General features: G+C 50.0%; 2 protein-coding genes across 5 annotated transcripts in view; one reads left to right on the forward strand and one right to left on the reverse strand.

Annotated features, from left to right (window-relative positions):
• The window catches only part of dph5 (diphthamide biosynthesis 5), a 4,643-nt gene extending 1,535 nt beyond the window's left edge, over positions 1-3,108 (forward strand). Inside the window, exons 2-7 of the mRNA XM_070831795.1 lie at positions 182-306; positions 956-1,064; positions 1,497-1,617; positions 1,789-1,828; positions 1,906-2,009; positions 2,789-3,108. Coding sequence (XP_070687896.1) covers positions 182-306; positions 956-1,064; positions 1,497-1,617; positions 1,789-1,828; positions 1,906-2,009; positions 2,789-3,021 — 732 coding nt within the window. The 3' untranslated portion in view covers positions 3,022-3,108. The remainder of the gene's footprint in view (positions 1-181; positions 307-955; positions 1,065-1,496; positions 1,618-1,788; positions 1,829-1,905; positions 2,010-2,788) is intronic.
• The window catches only part of slc30a7 (solute carrier family 30 member 7), a 48,328-nt gene continuing 27,995 nt past the window's right edge, over positions 3,106-23,438 (reverse strand). Inside the window, exons 1-13 of one of the 4 annotated variants that reach the window (XM_070831793.1) lie at positions 17,215-17,340; positions 16,829-16,930; positions 16,245-16,358; positions 11,035-11,122; positions 10,787-10,916; positions 10,564-10,674; positions 10,492-10,506; positions 10,357-10,431; positions 10,221-10,271; positions 9,888-10,023; positions 6,436-6,526; positions 6,187-6,336; positions 3,106-3,629 (exon numbers count right to left, since the gene is read on the reverse strand). In XM_070831793.1, coding sequence (XP_070687894.1) covers positions 3,582-3,629; positions 6,187-6,336; positions 6,436-6,526; positions 9,888-10,023; positions 10,221-10,271; positions 10,357-10,431; positions 10,492-10,506; positions 10,564-10,674; positions 10,787-10,916; positions 11,035-11,122; positions 16,245-16,358; positions 16,829-16,930; positions 17,215-17,294 — 1,191 coding nt within the window. In that variant the 5' untranslated portion in view covers positions 17,295-17,340 and the 3' untranslated portion in view covers positions 3,106-3,581. The other 3 variants (XM_070831792.1, XM_070831791.1, XM_070831794.1) reach the window with 3 other exon arrangements.

Here is a 23,438-nt window from a genome sequence, read left to right on the forward strand (position 1 = left end):
GTTTAACAGTGTGTTAGCTAGTGTGTTAGCTAGTTTAGCAGTGTGTTAGCTAGTTTAACAGTGTGTTAGCTAGTGTGTTAGCTAGTTTAGCAGTGTGTTAGCTGGTTTAACAGTGTGTTAGCAGCTGTAGCAGTGTGTTAGCCCCTTCACTGGCATGCTAACCGCCGTGTGTCGTCCTCAGGAGGAGTACTATGGGAAGGAGCTGATCCTGGCCGACAGAGACCTGGTTGAACAGGGGGCTGATGAGATCCTGAAGGACGCTGATGTGACTGACGTGGCATTCCTAGTGGTGGGCGACCCGTTTGGGTGAGTCACGGCGTCCACACACGGGGCCGTGGAGCAGCTTGTATTGATCCCACAGCTCAGAGGCTGCTGCGTCAGCACGCCAACGGTTTGACGTGACCACAGAGCTCCTCTCAGACCAGCGAGACTTCATTCCTGCACATTTCTCCCCAAAACCACCAGATTCCTGTCAGAGTTAATAACAGACTGCAGAGCGTCCGCGGCCTCAGACTCTGAGACTCTGCTGACATTAGTTCACGTGTTCGCGTTGGTGTCACAGTTTACATAGCGGAGGAACTGGAACTTTTTTTGTCCCTCCACAGACTAAACATGTTCTTTTCTGACCACGGTCTGGTTGTGACTCAGCCAATCGGACGACCACAGTCGTCCGATTGGCTGATCAGACCTCCAGCTCTTTGTTCCTCTGCTCTGATTGGTGGATTGATGATGAACCTTTGTCTTTTTTGGATCAATCTGCCGATCAGGTTTATCAGTAAGCTGTTAACAGGGACGTCTGTTTCGCTGTGTAACATCTATCATTTATGCTAATAAGCATAGTTACTGGTTAGTTTGGTTTTGGGGGGGCGGGGGTGTGACACCTCCAGCTCTAGTTTGCTGGAACAAATCTGGTTTCTTTGCTCGGTGCTGATTATTGTGACGTGTCTTCCTGCAGAGCCACCACCCACAGTGACCTGGTCCTGAGAGCAGTGCATGCTGGGATACCGTACAGAGTCATCCACAACGCATCCATCATGAACGCCGTGGGCTGCTGCGGTCTGCAGGTGCATCACACACCTGTTCCTGTAACGCTGCGTTACCGAGTTACTCTCATTCACAACGTTAGCGTTCGGTTAGAGCGGGTGTGAGTGACTCTCACCCCCCACTCTGTGTCCCATCTGCTCTTTATGACCTCATCAATTACTGACCTGTCACGGCAGCCAATCAGAGAACAGGACCCAGGTGTCCTCACACACACACACAGATGAACATTAATGGGATGGAGCGTCTCCACTGGGAGGTCGTTAATATGCTAATGAGGGGCGGGGTATGCAAATGAGCTCATATTCCCTCCACTGGGAGTCAATCCCATCAGCCCCTGCTGTTAGTGGGACCCCCCAACCCCCCCCACGACCCTCCAACAACTGTGTGCGTGTGAATTAATAATTTTCCTTGTAGCTCGTTTTTATTTCATTTAGTGTCTGTGTGTCTGTCAGCTGTATAACTTTGGGGAGGTGGTGTCAGTGGTCTTCTGGACGGAGACGTGGAGACCAGAGAGCTTCTACGACAAAGTCTGTAAAAACAGAACAGCTGGACTACACACACTCTGTCTGCTGGGTGAGAGAGACACACACACACACACACACACACACACACACACACACACACACACACACACACACACACACACACACACACACACACACACACACACACACACACACACACACACACACACACACATACACACACACACACACTCTGACCCCCCGTGTTTTTATTTCTCAGACATCAAGGTCAAAGAGCAGAGTGTGGAGAACATGATGAGGTGAGAACAGGACCCCCCCCTCTGATCCGTCTACCTTTAAGGAAGTAGTCAAAGTGAACTGAACTGTTTCTCCTCAGAGGGAAGAAGATCTACGAGCCTCCTCGCTTCATGACGGTCCGTCAGGCGGCCGATCAGCTGATCCAGATCATCCAGAGGAGGAGGGCTGAGGGGGCGGAGCTAGGTGAGCAACTGCTGCTCAGCTCTCATCTGATTGGCTCGACGCATCTCATGCGCACCCGACTGCGTCCGCCACGTTAATACACCATGAGTGATGAAGCTCCCCCCAAAAAAACCTGCTGAACTCAAACACGCTTCAGTGATGTCACAGTTACATCAGTGCGTCGCCATCTGTTCACTGAACGTTTTGGCCGTGAAGACTGAACCAAAGGTAGAAAGCTCAGGGTGTTTTAAGGGCTCAGAGCCACCAGGTCTGCAGTTTCAGGAAGGACGACGTGAAGTCGAAGCATTTAGGAGAAACAGTGAGTGAGAATGATGAGATACTTGGAAATGTAAGTGATTTGTTGCTAGCACAGGGCTAGCACAGGAAGCTAAGGGCTAGCACAGGGAGCTAACGGCTAGCACAGGAAGCTAAGGGCTAGCACAGGAAGCTAACGGCTAGCACAGGAAGCTAAGGGCTAGCACAGGGAACTAAGGGCTAGCACAGGGAGCTACTAGAGCTCAGGCACATTCAGCAGCACATCATTAAACTCCATTCTGTTAGCATCTGTGCTAACCAGTGTTATTAAAGTGGACAGGGGGCATTTAACCAAGGTCAGATAATTTAATCTAATCAATAGTTATGACAAACGCAGAGAGAAAAGAAAAAGCAGCCCTGTGTTTTTTCCTGGCGACTACCTTGCAGTGCCTGGTTGGTTTGGACACGACGCAGTAAAAACACCGACGGCGGCATTCAGACCGACATGTGGCGTGGCACCGATCAGCTGTTCTTGTCCCCTGCAGGTGTGACGGAGGACACGGTGTGTGTGGGTGTGGCACGGCTCGGCGCAGATGACCAGGTGATCCGCACGGCAACGTTACGGCAGCTGTTGTCATGTGACCTCGGTGGCCCGCTCCATTCGCTGGTCGTCACTGGTCGACTCCACCCACTGGAGGTGGACATGCTGCGAGTGAACGCAGAACCAAATGCACTGCAACACCTGAGGATGGTCGACAGCTCCACCTACTGCTCCTAACACACACACACACACACACACTCTCTGTCCTGATAGGTCAGATGAGGCTGCTGTGATGTCACCAATAAAGATGGAGATCAATAATCAGAGAAACAGAATTATTTATTACAGTTGAATCACCCCCCCCCCCGACTGGTCACATGGTTTGGTCACATGGTTTGGCACATTAAAAACAGTGAACTCACACACACATACGGACCAATCAGATGGCAGCATTATGGCCCCAGCAGTGATGTCACCGACGGGTGGGGGGCAGGAAGTGGGCTCAGATAGTCTCTGATCCATGATGAAGGCACTTACCCAATATGCTTTGCTCCAGTACAAAGTGCGGGGCGGGGCGGGGCGGGGGGGTTTGTCCACCCCAACAGGTGAATTTAAAAAAAAAAGGGGCGGGGTTGAGTTTGTCCAGGATGCGTTGGGCTGGAGCATCATGGGAGATCAGTCCAGTTCTCACTGTGCACCCCCCCCCCCCCCCCCCCCCCCCCGTCTGACGGGGGTCAGGACGCTCCTGCAGCAGACTGAAGGCATTTGGTCCCAGGTGTTCAGAGGAGGCGGGGCTTCTACATGGCGGCCGTGTCGATCTGAACGTAAAGCTGTCGAACTCCAGCCTGCAGGGACACAGTGAGACAGGTCAGGACTACTGCAGAGTGAGACAGGTCAGGACTACTGCAGAGTGAGACAGGACAGGACTACTGCAGAGTGAGACAGGTCAGGACTACTGCAGAGTGAGACAGGACAGGACTACTGCAAATACTACTGCAGAGTGAGACAGGACAGGACTACTGCAGAGTGAGACAGGACAGGACTACTGCAAATACTACTGCAGAGTGAGACAGGTCAGTCCTACTGCAGAGTGAGACAGATCAGGACTACTGCAAATACTACTGCAGAGTGAGACAGGTCAGTCCTACTACAGAGTGAGACAGATCAGGACTACTGCAAATACTACTGCAGAGTGAGACAGGTCAGTCCTACTGCAGAGTGAGACAGGTCAGGACTACTGCAAATACTACTGCAGAGTGAGACAGGTCAGGACTACTGCAGAGTGAGACGGGTCAGGACTACTGCAGAGTGAGACGGGTCAGGACTACTGTAGAGTGAGACAGGTCAGGACTACTGCAGAGTGAGACAGGTCAGGACTACTGCAAATACTACTGCAGAGTGAGACAGGTCAGGACTACTGTAGAGTGAGACGGGTCAGGACTACTGCAGAGTGAGACGGGTCAGGACTACTGCAGAGTGAGACGGGTCAGGACTACTGTAGAGTGAGACGGGTCAGGACTACTGCAGAGTGAGACAGATCAGGACTACTGCAAATACTACTGCAGAGTGAGACAGGTCAGTCCTACTGCAGAGTGAGACAGGTCAGTCCTACTGCAGAGTGAGACAGGTCAGTCCTACTGCAGAGTGAGACAGGTCAGGACTACTGCAGAGTGAGACGGGTCAGGACTACTGCAGAGTGAGACGGGTCAGGACTACTGTAGAGTGAGACGGGTCAGGACTACTGCAGAGTGAGACGGGTCAGGACTACTGCAGAGTGAGACGGGTCAGGACTACTGCAGAGTGAGACGGGTCAGGACTACTGTAGAGTGAGACAGGTCAGGACTACTGCAAATACTACTGCAGAGTGAGACAGGTCAGGACTACTGCAAATACTACTGCAGAGTGAGACAGGTCAGGACTACTGTAGAGTGAGACGGGTCAGGACTACTGCAGAGTGAGACAGGTCAGGACTACTGTAGAGTGAGACAGGTCAGGACTACTGCAAATACTACTGCAGACGGAGACAGGTCAGTCCTACTGCAGAGTGAGACAGGTCAGGACTACTGCAAATACTACTGCAGAGTGAGACAGGTCAGGACTACTGCAGAGTGAGACAGGTCAGGACTACTGCAAATACTACTGCAGAGTGAGACAGGTCAGGACTACTGTAGAGTGAGACAGGTCAGGACTACTGCAGAGTGAGACAGGTCAGGACTACTGCAAATACTACTGCAGACGGAGACAGGTCAGTCCTACTGCAGAGTGAGACAGGTCAGGACTACTGCAAATACTACTGCAGAGTGAGACAGGTCAGTACTACTGCAGAGTGAGACAGGTCAGGACTACTGCAAATACTACTGCAGAGTGAGACAGGTCAGGACTACTGTAGAGTGAGACAGGTCAGGACTACTGCAGAGTGAGACAGGTCAGGACTACTGCAAATACTACTGCAGACGGAGACAGGTCAGTCCTACTGCAGAGTGAGACAGGTCAGGACTACTGCAAATACTACTGCAGAGTGAGACAGGTCAGTACTACTGCAGAGTGAGACAGATCAGGACTACTGCAAATACTACTGCAGAGTGAGACAGGTCAGGACTACTGCAAATACTACTGCAGAGTGAGACAGGTCAGTACTACTGCAGAGTGAGACAGATCAGGACTACTGCAAATACTACTGCAGAGTGAGACAGGTCAGTACTACTGCAGAGTGAGACAGATCAGGACTACTGCAAATACTACTGCAGAGTGAGACAGGTCAGGACTACTGCAAATACTACTGCAGAGTGAGACAGGTCAGGACTACTGCAGAGTGAGACAGGTCAGAACTACTGCAAATACTACTGCAGAGTGAGACAGGTCAGGACTACTGCAGAGTGAGACAGGTCAGAACTACTGCAAATACTACTATAAATGCGTTCAGGTACCTGTGTGAAGATGTGGTGCGTTCAGGTACCTGTGTGAAGATGTGGTGCGTTCAGGTACCTGTGTGAAGACGTGGTGCGTTTAGGTACCTGTGTGAAGACGTGGTGTGACGTGGTGCGTTCAAGTACCTGTGTGAAGATGTGGTGCGTTCAGGTACCTGTGTGAAGACGTGGTGCGTTCAGGTACCTGTGTGAAGACGTGGTGTGACGTGGTGCGTTCAGGTACCTGTGTGAAGACGTTGTGCGTTCAGGTACCTGTGTGAAGACGTGGTGCGTTCAGGTACCTGTGTGAAGACGTGGTGTGACGTGGTGCGTTCAGGTACCTGTGTGAAGATGTGGTGCGTTCAGGTACTTGTGTGAAGACATGGTGCGTTTAGGTACCTGTGTGAAGACGTGTTGCGTTCAGGTACCTGTGTGAAGACGTGGTGTGACGTAGTGCGTTCAGGTACCTGTGTGAAGACGTGGTGCGTTCAGGTACCTGTGTGAAGATGTGGTGGGTCTGGCTGAGGATCCAGCGGGTGTCGGCGTCGGGGGCGACCAGCAGCTTTAATGTTCCGATGTAAACGTCCGTACACAGAGTCCAGAAATGAGGCTCCTGGAGGTTGTAAACTCCCTGCAGCTGCTGCACCTGAACACAACAGAAGACCCCAGGAATAAGGCCCCCCCTGACGTGGACAAAAGTGGACAGGTGTTCCAAGTGTTGCTGGGGGGCGGGTCCTGTACTCACCCTCTGGTAACACTCTGGCAGGGCTTGGTCCAGGGAGGGAGGAGTCCTCTGCATCAGGATCCCGATGGACTCTCTGAGTAAGGGCACCACGCTGAGGGTCACAGGTCAGAGGTGTAAACACGACCAGCTGATGGGGGGGGGTCCTGCTCCACAGGCTCCACCCCTCATTGACATCACAGCCTGGACACTCACAAAAACCAAACGCACCCGACTATAAATGGTACCGATAGCGGTGCTGGTGCTGCGGAGCGCTGTGTGAAGTGCAGTCTGGTGAACCGAGGCGGCCGCAGTAACCCGACGCCGTGGCTGCGTGACGGCCGCTCAGCTGACCGCAGCACCGCTCTGCTCACGCTGTAAAGCTGCAGCTGCAGCTATCAAAACCACATCAGCACATCGGCCCCATTTATCACCGGGGCTTCTGGGAAATCTGGCCGTCGCATTTACATCCAGAAGGCCAGTGAGCCGCAGCCAGACTGCAGAACTATTTCCAGCTCCATACCGGTGGTTTGGCATGTCGGAGCCCATTAACTACCAACAACATTCTTTACATGAGTGGAAACCATTTTCCAAAGTATCCATCAGGGTTTAGTTCAGTGCTTCTCAATTATTTTCTGTATCAGTCTATAAAGAAGCGTCCTCTGATTGGTCGGTATCAGTCTATAAAGAAGCGTCCTCTGATTGGTCGGTATCAGTCTGTGTAAAGAAGCGTCCTCTGATTGGTCGGTATCAGTCTGTAAAGAAGCGTCCTCTGATTGGTCGGTATCAGTCTGTAAAGAAGCGTCCTCTGATTGGTTGGTATCAGTCTGTAAAGAAGCGTCCTCTGATTGGTCGGTATCAGTCTGTAAAGACGCGTCCTCTGATTGGTCGGTATCAGTCTGTAAAGAAGCGTCCTCTGATTGGTTGGTATCAGTCTGTAAAGAAGCGTCCTCTGATTGGTCGGTATCAGTCTGTAAAGACGCGTCCTCTGATTGGTCGGTATCAGTCTATAAAGAAGCGTCCTCTGATTGGTCGGTATCAGTCTGTAAAGAAGTGTCCTCTGATTGGTCGGTATCAGTCTGTATAAAGAAGCGTCCTCTGATTGGTTGGTATCAGTCTGTAAAGAAGCGTCCTCTGATTGGTTGGTATCAGTCTGTAAAGAAGCGTCCTCTGATTGGTCGGTATCAGTCTGTAAAGACGCGTCCTCTGATTGGTCGGTATCAGTCTATAAAGAAGCGTCCTCTGATTGGTCGGTATCAGTCTGTAAAGAAGTGTCCTCTGATTGGTCGGTATCAGTCTATAAAGAAGCGTCCTCTGATTGGTTGGTATCAGTCTGTAAAGAAGCGTCCTCTGATTGGTCGGTATCAGTCTGTAAAGACGCGTCCTCTGATTGGTCGGTATCAGTCTATAAAGAAGCGTCCTCTGATTGGTCTGTATCAGTCTATAAAGAAGCGTCCTCTGATTGGTCGGTATCAGTCTATAAAGAAGCGTCCTCTGATTGGTCGGTATCAGTCTGTAAAGAAGCGTCCTCTGATTGGTCGGTATCAGTCTGTATGAAGCGTCCTCTGATTGGTCGGTATCAGTCTGTATGAAGAAGCGTCCTCTGATTGGTCGGTATCAGTCTGTATGAAGAAGCGTCCTCTGATTGGTCGGTATCAGTCTGTAAAGAAGCGTCCTCTGATTGGTCGGTATCAGTCTGTATGAAGCGTCCTCTGATTGGTCGGTATCAGTCTGTGTAAAGAAGCGTCCTCTGATTGGTCGGTATCAGTCTGTAAAGAAGCGTCCTCTGATTGGTCGGTATCAGTCTGTAAAGAAGCGTCCTCTGATTGGTCGGTATCAGTCTATAAAGAAGCGTCCTCTGATTGGTCGGTATCAGTCCGTATAAAGAAGCGTCCTCTGATTGGTCGGTATCAGTCTGTAAAGAAGCGTCCTCTGATTGGTCGGTATCAGTCCGTATGAAGAAGCGTCCTCTGATTGGTCGGTATCAGTCTGTAAAGAAGCGTCCTCTGATTGGTCGGTATCAGTCTATAAAGAAGCGTCCTCTGATTGGTCGGTATCAGTCTATAAAGAAGCGTCCTCTGATTGGTCGGTATCAGTCTATAAAGAAGCGTCCTCTGATTGGTCGGTATCAGTCTGTATGAAGAAGCGTCCTCTGATTGGTCGGTATCAGTCTGTATGAAGAAACGTCCTCTGATTGGTCGGTATCAGTCTGTATGAAGAGGTGTCACTTCTGGCTCCAAAACACCAAGATGGCCCATAAAGCTGAACTCGAGGCTTCAAAACAGGAGATGATGTCATGGTGGCCACGCCCACTTATTTTATACAGTCTATGGTCAGACCTGACTAACAGCGCCCAGGTCAGCATATACATACATATACTTCATCATATTTCTTCGTCTTAGCTTTCGGGAAGCTGATACTCCCTGCGCACACAATGGAAGTGCCACTGCCACCTACTGTAGGGGATGTGCAATTACACTTTATTCTAGTACAGCAAAAAAAAACAGCCTATTCCCCGGGGTCACACGCGTCCCCCCTGGCATCGCCCCACTATTTGAGAAAGACTGGTTTAGATTGATCTTCCTGCTGGTCCACCACAGTGAATCAGTGCATTCTTAACTGCACTTTGGTCTGAGTTCTGTGCATCCTGTTCCTAATGGTCACTAAGGAGGTTCTAGGAATCCTTCAGGAAGTCTAGTGGTCACAAGAGGTTCTTGTGGAAGGAGGAGGTTCTTAAAGATGTTACACCAGAAATCAAATTGGTTCTATGAGTCCCTTAAGGGACGTCTGTGACGATATTCTGTGCTGCAGGTTCTTCAGAGAACCAAAACCAGAGACCTGAAACTAAAAGTTGAAGCAGCTCAGGACATTTTCAGACTGGAGGCAAACAGGAAGTGACATCACTGCATTGTTCACCTTCCTGTTTACATGCACACGTACACGTACACACACACACAGTGTGGGGCAGCTGGTTAAAGCTCCGCCCATCCCGTTTTCTTCAAACACACCAGACTCCATTCACAAAAACAGGCATTTTACCTCACAGGACAGAGGACTCTGTGTGACCTTGGTGTTGCAAAGGGTCAGTTTTAAGAACCCCTTTTAAAATCCCTGTTTTAGTGAATGTAGTCTGGTGTGTGTGCTGTTTGTGGTTAAACCAAAAGGATCTTCCAGGTCTCTCTCTGTAGGGATCCTTTCCATGATGCTGTCACACACTTAGAATAACACTCTGAGCCTGTCAGTGGATCAAACAAGCTCTTTTAGTGGACCTACTGTGATCAGGTGCAGTTGTCCCAAAGGATCACGTTGCAGCCATTGCAGCCCGTTTGGTGGCTGCTGGCTGAGGTGATCTACTGGACCAGTTCCAACACTTTTACTACCTACCAGTCACTCACACACCAGGATGTGGACGGACAGATTCAGTTCCTGATGACAGAGAACCTCCAGACTGACGCTGAGGGGGGGTGAAGGCTCACCTGACTCCGATGAGGAGGGCGATCAGCATGGAGCAGATGGGATCAGCGATCATCAGGTCGTATTTCTGCATCAGCAGAGCAGAGATGATCACGCCCACGCTGCCCAGAGTGTCGGCCATGATGTGGAGCAGGACACCTGCAGCACACACACACTCTATATGTTTACGAGCTGAGGACAAACTGCTGTCTGTGTGAACTGTTGGGGGGGGGCGCCCCCCAGTGGTTCATAGTTCTACTGTTTGAACAGCTGATCAGATGTTGATGGGAAGAAGGCTTAGCAGCTTCTGATCAGAGTGTGTGTGTGTGTGTGTGTGTGTGTGTGTGTGTTCTCACCCTGAAGGATCTGTTTGCTGGAACCTTTCCCCGGCGTGTGCAGCTGCTCGTCTGCACAGAAACACACAGACAGAAACATCTGACGTCCTGTGTCTTCTACCACCTCAATGGACTTCATCATCAGTGCATCTCTCACCGTGACAGTGTGGATCGTCGTGGCCGCCGTGGCTGTGGCCGTGACCTCCGTGGTCGTGACCTCCGTGGCCGTGACCTCCGTGACCTCCATGACCTCCGTGGTCGTGACCTCCATGACCTCCGTGACCTCCATGACCTCCGTGGTCGTGACCTCCGTGGCCGTGACCTCCGTGACCTCCATGACCTCCGTGGTCGTGACCTCCATGACCTCCGTGACCTCCATGACCTCCGTGGTCGTGCTTGCTGTGGTGGTCGTGTCCTCTGTGACTGTGGCCGTGATTCAGACTGCCGTTAAACAGAGAGTGACTGTGACCGTGACCTGAGAGAGACCCACAGAGAGAACCAAGGTTCCACACAGTTAGCGAGGTTCCGCACAGCAGCTTTAATGTTCTACAGCTCGGTTCTGCTCGGTGACGCTCTAGGTGTCTCACCTCCTTCTCCATGTGAGTGTCCGTGGCCTCCGTGCTGGAACACAAAGATCCCGACCAGGTTGACGAGCAGACCGGCCACAGACACAGGAAGCAGCCGCTCGTGGTGAACGTCAGGAGGCTCCAGAGCCCTCTGAGAGACAGACAGGTTCACAGAGAGACAGACGGGTTCACGCAGAGGGACAGACAGGTTCACACAGAGGGACAGACGGGTTCACACAGAGACAGACAGATGTGTGTGTGTGTGTCACCTCGACTCCTTCAGAAAAGATGAAGAATGCTGTGAAGATGAGGAAGAGTCCATTGACGAAACCGGCCAGAACCTCTGCCCTGACATACCTGAAACACAAGGAGTCCTCTGATTGGTCGGTATCAGTCTGTAAAGAAGCGTCCTCTGATTGGTCGGTATCAGTCTATAAAGAAGCGTCCTCTGATTGGTCGGTATCAGTCTGTATGAAGAAGCGTCCTCTGATTGGTCGGTATCAGTCTGTATGAAGAAGCGTCCTCTGATTGGTCGGTATCAGTCTGTATAAAGAAGCGTCCTCTGATTGGTCGGTATCAGTCTGTAAAGAAGCGTCCTCTGATTGGTCGGTATCAGTCTGTATGAAGAAGCGTCCTCTGATTGGTCGGTATCAGTCTGTATAAAGAAGCGTCCTCTGATTGGTCGGTATCAGTCTGTGTAAAGAAGCGTCCTCTGATTGGTCGGTATCAGTCTGTATAAAGAAGCGTCCTCTGATTGGTCGGTATCAGTCTGTAAAGAAGCGTCCTCTGATTGGTCGGTATCAGTCTGTGTAAAGAAGCGTCCTCTGATTGGTCGGTATCAGTCTATAAAGAAGGGTCCTCTGATTGGTCGGTATCAGTCTGTGTAAAGAAGCGTCCTCTGATTGGTCGGTATCAGTCTGTAAAGAAGGGTCCTCTGATTGGTCGGTATCAGTCTATAAAGAAGGGTCCTCTGATTGGTCGGTATCAGTCTGTATAAAGAAGCGTCCTCTGATTGGTCGGTATCAGTCTATAAAGAAGCGTCCTCTGATTGGTCGGTATCAGTCTGTATAAAGAAGCGTCCTCTGATTGGTCGGTATCAGTCTATAAAGAAGGGTCCTCTGATTGGTCGGTATCAGTCTATAAAGAAGCGTCCTCTGATTGGTCGGTATCAGTCTGTAAAGAAGCGTCCTCTGATTGGTCGGTATCAGTCTGTATAAAGAAGCGTCCTCTGATTGGTCGGTATCAGTCTGTAAAGAAGCGTCCTCTGATTGGTCGGTATCAGTCTATAAAGAAGGGTCCTCTGATTGGTCGGTATCAGTCTATAAAGAAGCGTCCTCTGATTGGTCGGTATCAGTCTGTAAAGAAGCGTCCTCTGATTGGTCGGTATCAGTCTGTAAAGAAGCGTCCTCTGATTGGTCGGTATCAGTCTGTATGAAGAAGCGTCCTCTGATTGGTCGGTATCAGTCTATAAAGAAGCGTCCTCTGATTGGTCGGTATCAGTCTGTAAAGAAGGGTCCTCTGATTGGTCGGTATCAGTCTATAAAGAAGGGTCCTCTGATTGGTCGGTATCAGTCTGTATAAAGAAGCGTCCTCTGATTGGTCGGTATCAGTCTATAAAGAAGCGTCCTCTGATTGGTCGGTATCAGTCTGTATAAAGAAGCGTCCTCTGATTGGTCGGTATCAGTCTATAAAGAAGGGTCCTCTGATTGGTCGGTATCAGTCTATAAAGAAGCGTCCTCTGATTGGTCGGTATCAGTCTGTAAAGAAGCGTCCTCTGATTGGTCGGTATCAGTCTGTATAAAGAAGCGTCCTCTGATTGGTCGGTATCAGTCTGTAAAGAAGCGTCCTCTGATTGGTCGGTATCAGTCTATAAAGAAGGGTCCTCTGATTGGTCGGTATCAGTCTGTAAAGAAGCGTCCTCTGATTGGTCGGTATCAGTCTGTAAAGAAGCGTCCTCTGATTGGTCGGTATCAGTCTGTAAAGAAGCGTCCTCTGATTGGTCGGTATCAGTCTGTATGAAGAAGCGTCCTCTGATTGGTCGGTATCAGTCTGTATGAAGAAGCGTCCTCTGATTGGTCGGTATCAGTCTGTATGAAGAAGCGTCCTCTGATTGGTCGGTATCAGTCTGTATAAAGAAGCGTCCTCTGATTGGTCGGTATCAGTCTGTGTAAAGAAGCGTCCTCTGATTGGTCGGTATCAGTCTGTATAAAGAAGCGTCCTCTGATTGGTCGGTATCAGTCTGTAAAGAAGCGTCCTCTGATTGGTCGGTATAAGTCTGTGTAAAGAAGCGTCCTCTGATTGGTCGGTATCAGTCTGTAAAGAAGCGTCCTCTGATTGGTCGGTATCAGTCTGTGTAAAGAAGCGTCCTCTGATTGGTCGGTATCAGTCTGTAAAGAAGCGTCCTCTGATTGGTCGGTATCAGTCTATAAAGAAGCGTCCTCTGATTGGTCGGTATCAGTCTGTATGAAGAAGCGTCCTCTGATTGGTCGGTATCAGTCTGTGTAAAGAAGCGTCCTCTGATTGGTCGGTATCAGTCTGTGTAAAGAAGCGTCCTCTGATTGGTCGGTATCAGTCTGTATGAAGAAGCGTCCTCTGATTGGTCGGTATCAGTCTGTAAAGAAGCGTCCTCTGATTGGTCGGTATCAGTCTATAAAGAAGCGTCCTCTGATTGGTCGGTATCAGTCTGTATGAAGAAGCGTCCTCTGATTGGTCGGTATCAGTCTGTATAAAGAAGCGTCCTCTGATTGGTCGGTATCAGTCTATAAAGAAGCGTCCTCTGATTGGTCGGTATCAGTCTGTATAAAGAAGCGTCCTCTGATTGGTCGGTATCAGTCTGTATAAAGAAGCGTCCTCTGATTGGTCGGTATCAGTCTGTATAAAGAAGCGTCCTCTGATTGGTCGGTATCAGTCTGTATGAAGAAGCGTCCTCTGATTGGTCGGTATCAGTCTGTATGAAGAAGCGTCCTCTGATTGGTCGGTATCAGTCTGTATGAAGAAGCGTCCTCTGATTGGTCGGTATCAGTCTGTGTAAAGAAGCGTCCTCTGATTGGTCGGTATCAGTCTGTAAAGAAGCGTCCTCTGATTGGTCGGTATCAGTCTGTGTAAAGAAGCGTCCTCTGATTGGTCGGTATCAGTCTGTAAAGAAGCGTCCTCTGATTGGTCGGTATCAGTCTGTGTAAAGAAGCGTCCTCTGATTGGTCGGTATCAGTCTGTAAAGAAGCGTCCTCTGATTGGTCGGTATCAGTCTGTATGAAGAAGCGTCCTCTGATTGGTCGGTATCAGTCTGTGTAAAGAAGCGTCCTCTGATTGGTCGGTATCAGTCTGTGTAAAGAAGCGTCCTCTGATTGGTCGGTATCAGTCTGTATGAAGAAGCGTCCTCTGATTGGTCGGTATCAGTCTGTAAAGAAGCGTCCTCTGATTGGTCGGTATCAGTCTATAAAGAAGCGTCCTCTGATTGGTCGGTATCAGTCTGTATGAAGAAGCGTCCTCTGATTGGTCGGTATCAGTCTGTATAAAGAAGCGTCCTCTGATTGGTCGGTATCAGTCTATAAAGAAGCGTCCTCTGATTGGTCGGTATCAGTCTGTATAAAGAAGCGTCCTCTGATTGGTCGGTATCAGTCTGTATAAAGAAGCGTCCTCTGATTGGTCGGTATCAGTCTGTATGAAGAAGCGTCCTCTGATTGGTCGGTATCAGTCTGTATAAAGAAGCGTCCTCTGATTGGTCGGTATCAGTCTGTATAAAGAAGCGTCCTCTGATTGGTCGGTATCAGTCTGTATAAAGAAGCGTCCTCTGATTGGTCGGTATCAGTCTGTATGAAGAAGCGTCCTCTGATTGGTCGGTATCAGTCTGTATAAAGAAGCGTCCTCTGATTGGTCGGTATCAGTCTGTATGAAGAAGCGTCCTCTGATTGGTCGGTATCAGTCTGTATGAAGAAACGTCCTCTGATTGGTCGGTATCAGTCTGTATGAAGAAGCGTCCTCTGATTGGTCGGTATCAGTCTGTGTAAAGAAGCGTCCTCTGATTGGTCGGTATCAGTCTGTATGAAGAAGCGTCCTCTGATTGGTCGGTATCAGTCTGTGTAAAGAAGCGTCCTCTGATTGGTCGGTATCAGTCTGTGTAAAGAAGCGTCCTCTGATTGGTCGGTATCAGTCTGTATGAAGAAGCGTCCTCTGATTGGTCGGTATCAGTCTGTAAAGAAGCGTCCTCTGATTGGTCGGTATCAGTCTATAAAGAAGCGTCCTCTGATTGGTCGGTATCAGTCTGTATGAAGAAGCGTCCTCTGATTGGTCGGTATCAGTCTGTATGAAGAAGCGTCCTCTGATTGGTCGGTATCAGTCTATAAAGAAGCGTCCTCTGATTGGTCGGTATCAGTCTGTATAAAGAAGCGTCCTCTGATTGGTCGGTATCAGTCTGTATAAAGAAGCGTCCTCTGATTGGTCGGTATCAGTCTGTATAAAGAAGCGTCCTCTGATTGGTCGGTATCAGTCTGTATGAAGAAGCGTCCTCTGATTGGTCGGTATCAGTCTGTATGAAGAAGCGTCCTCTGATTGGTCGGTATCAGTCTGTATAAAGAAGCGTCCTCTGATTGGTCGGTATCAGTCTGTATAAAGAAGCGTCCTCTGATTGGTCGGTATCAGTCTGTATGAAGAAGCGTCCTCTGATTGGTCGGTATCAGTCTGTGTAAAGAAGCGTCCTCTGATTGGTCGGTATCAGTCTGTGTAAAGAAGCGTCCTCTGATTGGTCGGTATCAGTCTGTATGAAGAAGCGTCCTCTGATTGGTCGGTATCAGTCTGTAAAGAAGCGTCCTCTGATTGGTCGGTATCAGTCTATAAAGAAGCGTCCTCTGATTGGTCGGTATCAGTCTGTATGAAGAAGCGTCCTCTGATTGGTCGGTATCAGTCTGTATGAAGAAGCGTCCTCTGATTGGTCGGTATCAGTCTATAAAGAAGCGTCCTCTGATTGGTCGGTATCAGTCTGTATAAAGAAGCGTCCTCTGATTGGTCGGTATCAGTCTGTATAAAGAAGCGTCCTCTGATTGGTCGGTATCAGTCTGTATGAAGAAGCGTCCTCTGATTGGTCGGTATCAGTCTGTATGAAGAAGCGTCCTCTGATTGGTCGGTATCAGTCTGTATAAAGAAGCGTCCTCTGATTGGTCGGTATCAGTCTGTATAAAGAAGCGTCCTCTGATTGGTCGGTATCAGTCTGTATGAAGAAGCGTCCTCTGATTGGTCGGTATCAGTCTGTATAAAGAAGCGTCCTCTGATTGGTCGGTATCAGTCTGTATGAAGAAACGTCCTCTGATTGGTCGGTATCAGTCTGTATGAAGAGGTGTCACTTCTGGCTCCAAAACACCAAGATGGCCCATAAAGCTGAACTCGAGGCTTCAAAACAGGAGATGATGTCATGGTGGCCACGCCCACTTATTTTATACAGTCTATGGTCAGACCTGACTAACAGAGCCCAGAGTGGTGGTCTCACCCGTAGGAGAAGCTGTCGTTGGACCTCCACCTGGAGATGACAGAGGCTGCCAGACCTGCCAGCAGAGCAGTGCAGTCAAAGAACATGTGGAAGGAGTCAGAGATCAGACCTAAACTGTAGAGAAAACACACACATCAAACACAGACATTAAAAACACACAGCAAACACATGTGATGTGATCACTGTGCACCTCCTCCCGACCCCCAGGACACAGGCCTACGCTATATACACAGGCTAAAACTACAAATCCCACAGACCCATCAGCACCAATAATAAGGATATACATCACATGGAGAACAGGTACTTTTACAAATCACTTGTTTTTCCAAAGGTGCTGAATAAATAAAGTTAATTATTACTAGAACTTCTTCATTTTAATCTGACAGAGGACACACACACACACACACACACACACACACACACACACACACACACACACACACACACACACACACACACACACACACACTCAGTGCTAACACATACGTGGCACATCCTGATCCATCACACAGCTGATGCTAGCGGTGTTAGCCTACCTGATGCTAGCGGTGTTAGCCTTCCTGATGCTAGCGGTGTTAGCCTACCTGTTACTCCAGATGCCGTACGTCAACTCCACGAAGGCAAATGAGAGGTTCAGGCAGAGGAAGAAGAACAGATTCCTGGAGGTTTTATCCGCGAGGATCGACCTGAAAACACCAAACAACCATTAAACCCCCGGAGCCCAGCTGGCAGCGGCCCTGATCCCGAGAAGACCCGGGTTATCACCCCCTGCTGACCCCCCTGCTGACCCCCCACACTGCCCGCCGACGGCTGATAAAACACGGCTACACAGACAACGTTAGCGGAGGACAGATTTGTTTATGCTAGCCGGTTAGCATCAGGCTAGCCGGGTATCGCTACTGTCAGCTGGTTCACTGTTAGCCGCTGTTAGCCGCAGTTAGCAGTTAGCAGTTAGCAGCGCTGAGTTTACCTGAACCATCCCGAGAGCTTCACCAGCAGGTTGAACTTGGCAGGTTTGTACTCGTCGTCTTTAACAGATAAAGGTAACATCTTCACACCTGGACACACACTCTCTCTCTCTCTCTCTCTCTCTCACACACACACACACACTCACTCACTCACTAGGAGATTAGCTACGGGATGCTAACTGTCAACTTCCGGTGTGGGTGAAGTTCACAATAAAGGCGCTCATAAGCGGTGATATTACCACACTGTACTACCACTAAAAGACTATATACTGTTATAAGACACTATGTTGTATTATTTAGTTTGAACATAATTATTATTATACACTATTGTGTATTATTATTATTATTATTATCATTACTACTGCTACTGACCTCCAATTCTATTGATGGTACATAATCATTGTTCTGTTTTTTGTTGCCATGGGCTCCGACTGGCTGTTCGAACTTTTCTGAGGAGTAAATAAGGTTTTTTTACATTTATTTTGTACACTCAGTACAGTTATGATCAGGGGGGGGCAGACACCCCTAAAAACCTTCCTTAGTGATGAAGCCTATAGTTCAGGGCTGGATCAGGCCTTGGACCAGCCCCTAGTTATGCTGCTATAGGCTCAGACTGCCGGGGGACTCCCATGATGCACTGGTACTACTGATATTAGTCCTCTTATTATTATTCACATATGAACTATTGTCATGTTTTTATCTGCTGCCAGACTGATCAATAATATAGTTACTGATCACTGGTATAGTCACTGATCACTGGTATAGTCAGTGATCAGTGATATAGTCAGTGATCAGTGATATAGTCACTGATCAATTATATAGTTACTGATAGTGTTTTGTCCCCCCCCCCCCTAGCTGATAATGAAATAGTTTTCCTAATGAGAGTTCTGTACTGGTTGGATTTCAAAATAAAGGTGTCTGTGTGTGCAGTGAGCAGCAGAGGGCGCCACAGCTCCAGGAGTGTTGTTGGAGGGTTGAGGCAGCAGGTCTGACCCCCCCCCCCCTCAGGTTTCATCATGAGGACAAAGTCTGAGCTGCTGCTTCCCTTTTTGTCCAAACATGTTTTCTTCCCTCCGTCGTTGGTCTTCATGTGTCTCTGCTCACACACACTACAGCCCCTGATGGTCCCTGATGGTCCCTGATGGCCGCTGATGGTCCCTGATGACCGCTGATGACAGCTGATGGTCGCTGATGACCGCTGATGGTCCCTGATGACCGCTGATGGTCCCTGATGACCGCTGATGGTCCCTGATGACAGCTGATGGTCGCTGATGACCGCTGATGGTCGCTGATGGTCGCTGATGGTCCCTGATGACCGCTGATGACCGCTGATGACAGCTGATGGTCGCTGATGACCGCTGATGGTCGCTGATGGTCGCTGATGGTCCCTGATGACCGCTGATGACCGCTGATGACAGCTGATGGTCCCTGATGACCGCTGATGGTCCCTGATGACCGCTGATGACCGCTGATGACAGCTGATGACCGCTGATGACAGCTGATGGTCGCTGATGGTCGCTGATGGTCGCTGATGGTCGCTGATGACCGCTGATGGTCCCTGATGACCGCTGATGACAGCTGATGGTCGCTGATGACCGCTGATGGTCCCTGATGACCGCTGATGGTCCCTGATGACCGCTGATGGTCGCTGATGACCGCTGATGGTCGCTGATGGTCGCTGATGGTCCCTGATGACCGCTGATGACCGCTGATGACAGCTGATGGTCGCTGATGACCGCTGATGGTCGCTGATGGTCGCTGATGGTCCCTGATGACCGCTGATGACCGCTGATGACAGCTGATGGTCCCTGATGACCGCTGATGGTCCCTGATGACCGCTGATGGTCCCTGATGACCGCTGATGACCGCTGATGACAGCTGATGACCGCTGATGACAGCTGATGGTCGCTGATGGTCGCTGATGGTCGCTGATGGTCGCTGATGACAGCTGATGACCGCTGATGACAGCTGATGGTCGCTGATGACCGCTGATGGTCGCTGATGGTCGCTGATGGTCGCTGATGACAGCTGATGACAGCTGATGACAGCTGATGGTCGCTGATGACAGCTGATGGTCGCTGATGGTCGCTGATGGTCGCTGATGACCGCTGATGACCGCTGATGGTCGCTGATGACCGCTGATGACCGCTGATGGTCGCTGATGGTCGCTGATGGCCGCTGATGACCGCTGATGGTCGCTGATGACCGCTGATGGTCGCTGATGGTCCCTGATGGTCGCTGATGACAGCTGATGACCGCTGATGACCGCTGATGGTCACTGATGGTCACTGATGGTCGCTGATGGTCGCTGATGACCGCTGATGGTCGCTGATGGTCGCTGATGGTCGCTGATGGTCGCTGATGGTCGCTGATGGTCGCTGATGGTCGCTGATGACAGCTGATGGTCGCTGATGGTCCCTGATGGTCGCTGATGACCGCTGATGGTCACTGATGGTCACTGATGGTCGCTGATGGTCGCTGATGGTCGCTGATGACAGCTGATGGCCGCTGATGACCCCTGATGGCCGCTGATGACCGCTGATGGTCGCTGATGGTCCCTGATGGTCCCTGATGGTCCCTGATGGTCCCTGATGGTCGCTGATGGTCGCTGATGGCCGCTGATGGCCGCTGATGACCGCTGATGGTCGCTGATGGTCGCTGATGACCCCTGATGACCGCTGATGACCGCTGATGGTCGCTGATGGTCGCTGATGGCCGCTGATGGTCGCTGATGGTCGCTGATGACCGCTGATGGCCGCTGATGACCCCTGATAGCCCCTGATGGCCCCTGATGGCCGCTGATGGTCGCTGCTGGTCGCTGATGACCCCTGATGGCCGCTGATGGCCGCTGATGACCCGTGATGGCCGCTGATGGCCGCTGATGACCCCTGATGGCCGCTGATGGCCGCTGATGACCCGTGATGGCCGCTGATGGCCGCTGATGGTCGCTGATGGCCGTTGATGGTCCCTGATGGTCCCTGATGGTCCCTGATGGTCCCTGATGGTCGCTGATGGTCGCTGATGGTCGCTGATGACCGCTGATGGCCGCTGATGGTCGCTGATGATCACTGATGGTCACTAATGGTCACTGATGGTCGCTGATAACCAGAAGCTGTTAACAGCATATGAACACAGAGACGGTAAAACCTCCCAGATCGTCCTCCTCATTTCCTCTGTGGTCTGGAAACAGAGGAAGTGAAAAGTATTGTTGCTAATCTGATACGTGCTAACGTGCTAACGTGCTAGCCTGAGGAGCACTGAACAAGCAGACGGCGGATCCTGTCTGCAGAGGATGAACCCCTGGATGTTCAGACTATCAGTGGATCAGTGAGAGACTGAAGGAACCTGTCTGTCTGTCTGTCTGTCTGTATGTGTGCCATTATGAGAGAAATAACCCATCAGTTTCCATGGCGACCAAAACCCCAGTGACCTCAGAAGAGGACGCCGACGCTCCATCAGCAGCAGCTCCGTCCTCCTCCACACTGAGACAGGAAGTGGAGAGGATTGGTCGGAGCAGAGACAGGAAGTGGAGAGGATTGGTCGGAGCAGAGACAGGAAGTGGAGAGGATTGGTCGGAGCAGAGACAGGAAGTGGAGAGGATTGTAAGTTTTCCTGCAGTTTTCAGACATCTGAGCGGCTGCTGCTGGTTCGTCACAGGCTGAGATGCCTGTCAATCAAACCACAAACTCTTATTCTGAAAGTCTTCCCTCAGACAGCAGACAGACTCTTATTGTGAAGGCAGCGTGGCAGTGTGGGGACAGCGGCCTCTGGAGGACGTCAGACAAGCTACAGCTCAGCGTTCATCAAACCTGAAGGTGGCCATTTTGGTTCTGTCAGAGGTTCAGTTTCTCTGTGGACCTTTAAAACCTTTTACCCCTTTAACCTCTGTTTCCTCTTAAAGGACAAGTCACTGTTTTCAGGTCCTTTTTAAAATAACAGTCACATGACCAGAGGTCCGCTGAGGAGGAAATACTTTAAGAAGTTCATCTGAAGGTCTTCCTGCACTGGTCTGGACCAGGATCAGGTCCTACTACAGAAACGTTCTGGACCTGAATAAAGACCAAAACTGAAACAAGCGACAGGACCAGGACCAGGACCAGGACCAGGACTAGAACCAGTGAGTGATCATGATGTTTTTTAAACGTTTTATTTTAAAACTTTTTCTACACAGCGAAGCGTTAGACAGGAAGTGGTGTTGGGGGGTGCGTGGGGGGGTATGGCACGTGGCCTGAGGTCATGAGGTGGTGAGGCTAACTGCAACATCAGAGATGTGTTTGGACTTTAAATAAAGTTGTGGGAGTTTGAACGGTGTCAGCTGGAGTCTGTACTGGTGATGATGATGATGATGATGATGAAGAGCTGACCCGTGTCAGTCCAGCAGGAGCTGCTGACGAAGCCCCACGTCCCCTCGGACAGGAAGCAGCAGCCAATTTAAAGGAGGAGATGCAGAGGTCACGGAGGGACCCTGAACGCCTCACAGGCACAAATACATCAGTCATCGGGGGGGGGGGGGGCAGCTGAGTCTGCAGAGTCCACACACACCAAAACACCTTAAGATCAGACTTAAAGTAAACCCCCTCAAGTGTTCTCCTTGCATATTTAAGGGTTTCTCTTAGACTAGAGACTATCTGTCTCAACGTGAACACCAGGATCCAGTTTGACTGACAGCTTCCTGTTTCCCCTCAACAGTCTGCTCCCATCGTCTTTATCCACAGGTAACAGGTGAGAACAGGAGCTGGAGCTGATTGGCTGCCATTAAACCACCACAGAAGAAGAAGAGGACCGACGTCAACTGGCCATGTTGCTGTTTTTTTTATTTTACTGTTTGAGCTACGAGAATTCATTCCTGTTAGCAAGCCAACGCTACATTAGCTAACGTTACTGTAGGCTGTTCTGACTTCTGCCACAACTCATCAAATGGCCTTGTTGAATTAGAATTTAATATGACCATAGAATGTTTCAGGCCTTCTCAAATAAAGTTACTCTCTCCTCATGAGAGTGAACAGAATATGTCAGTCTGACCTCCACAGACGTGGCTCCTCCTGTATTGTTTGGTGAAGCAGACAGACAGAATGGACCAGACAGACCTTGATTGTAGTGCTTTTGTTGTGCAAAACATATTCTGAAGTTTGATTATAGATACACGCCTTGCAACCAACATCCAACTGTTAGATTACCATAACATCACTACAGGAACCTGCTATCTGTGACGCACCGACCTAAACAGTTCACCAGAAATGGTTACGTACTGATATTCAACAAGCATTTAAACATGAGATGTTTGGAAACAGAACAGAACAGGACAGGACACACCAGAGGGACACACACACCAGAGGGGGCTCCTCTGACCGGCCCCTCGGGGTCCGTCATGAGCCCAGCGCTGCGAGTACTTTACCTGTGACCTGTGACCAGAATAAACTGCTTGTGAGACCAGACTGAAAACCTCCGTTGAGTTCTTGAGCTGCCAATATAAGAACTGGACGAAAAAGATCTGACAGCGTCCTGTGTTGTTGTTGGGACCACAGTCGTCCTCTGAGAGGAATCCTCCTCATCATGGGCCCACAGAGCCTGGGGGACTAGCATCTTGAGCTTGCTAACTTCCTGTAAGCCCTGTTCTAACTTCCTGTTAGCCCTGCGCTAACTTGAATGGGGATAAAATGAATGAAATGAATTAATCTTGTGGCTCTTCCAGACTTTCCAAATGTTTTTGGACTGAATGGCTCAAACTGTGACGGTGAAACGAGTCCATTATCCTCTGAGTTACAGACGTTTCTTTCACAATAAGAGTCTGTGGAAAAAAGTCTGTTTGGGCCCACTGGCGTCACGTGACGGACGCCAGTGGGCCACCAATCACATGGTTGGGCCACCAGGTCAGACTGGTTTCAGAGCCTGGAGACCTTCCTGGGGGGTTTGTTTGGACTGAGAGAGTCCTGGCGGGAGAAATGGCGTACTGTGCCTTTAAGACTCGTCCAGACGCTCGAGCTCTGATTTGCTTTCACACCTCACATCTGAGGCCTCCTGGTCTCCATGACGACAAGCTGAGGAGCCAATGAGCTTTGCTGCAGACAAAAGCAGCAGAACCTTAAATTCACTCGTTCCAACAACCAGAAAAAATGGGGGGGGGCAGGAATAAGATCGACCCTGCAGACCTGAACCCCGTCAGCAGCGGACTGGATCACCTCTAATAACATGAAGCAGTTCTTTGGTTGAAGGTTCAGCTTGTTTT

Source organism: Pempheris klunzingeri, chromosome 6, assembly GCF_042242105.1.
Source record: "Pempheris klunzingeri isolate RE-2024b chromosome 6, fPemKlu1.hap1, whole genome shotgun sequence".
NCBI classification, from domain to species: Eukaryota; Metazoa; Chordata; class Actinopteri; order Acropomatiformes; family Pempheridae; genus Pempheris; species Pempheris klunzingeri.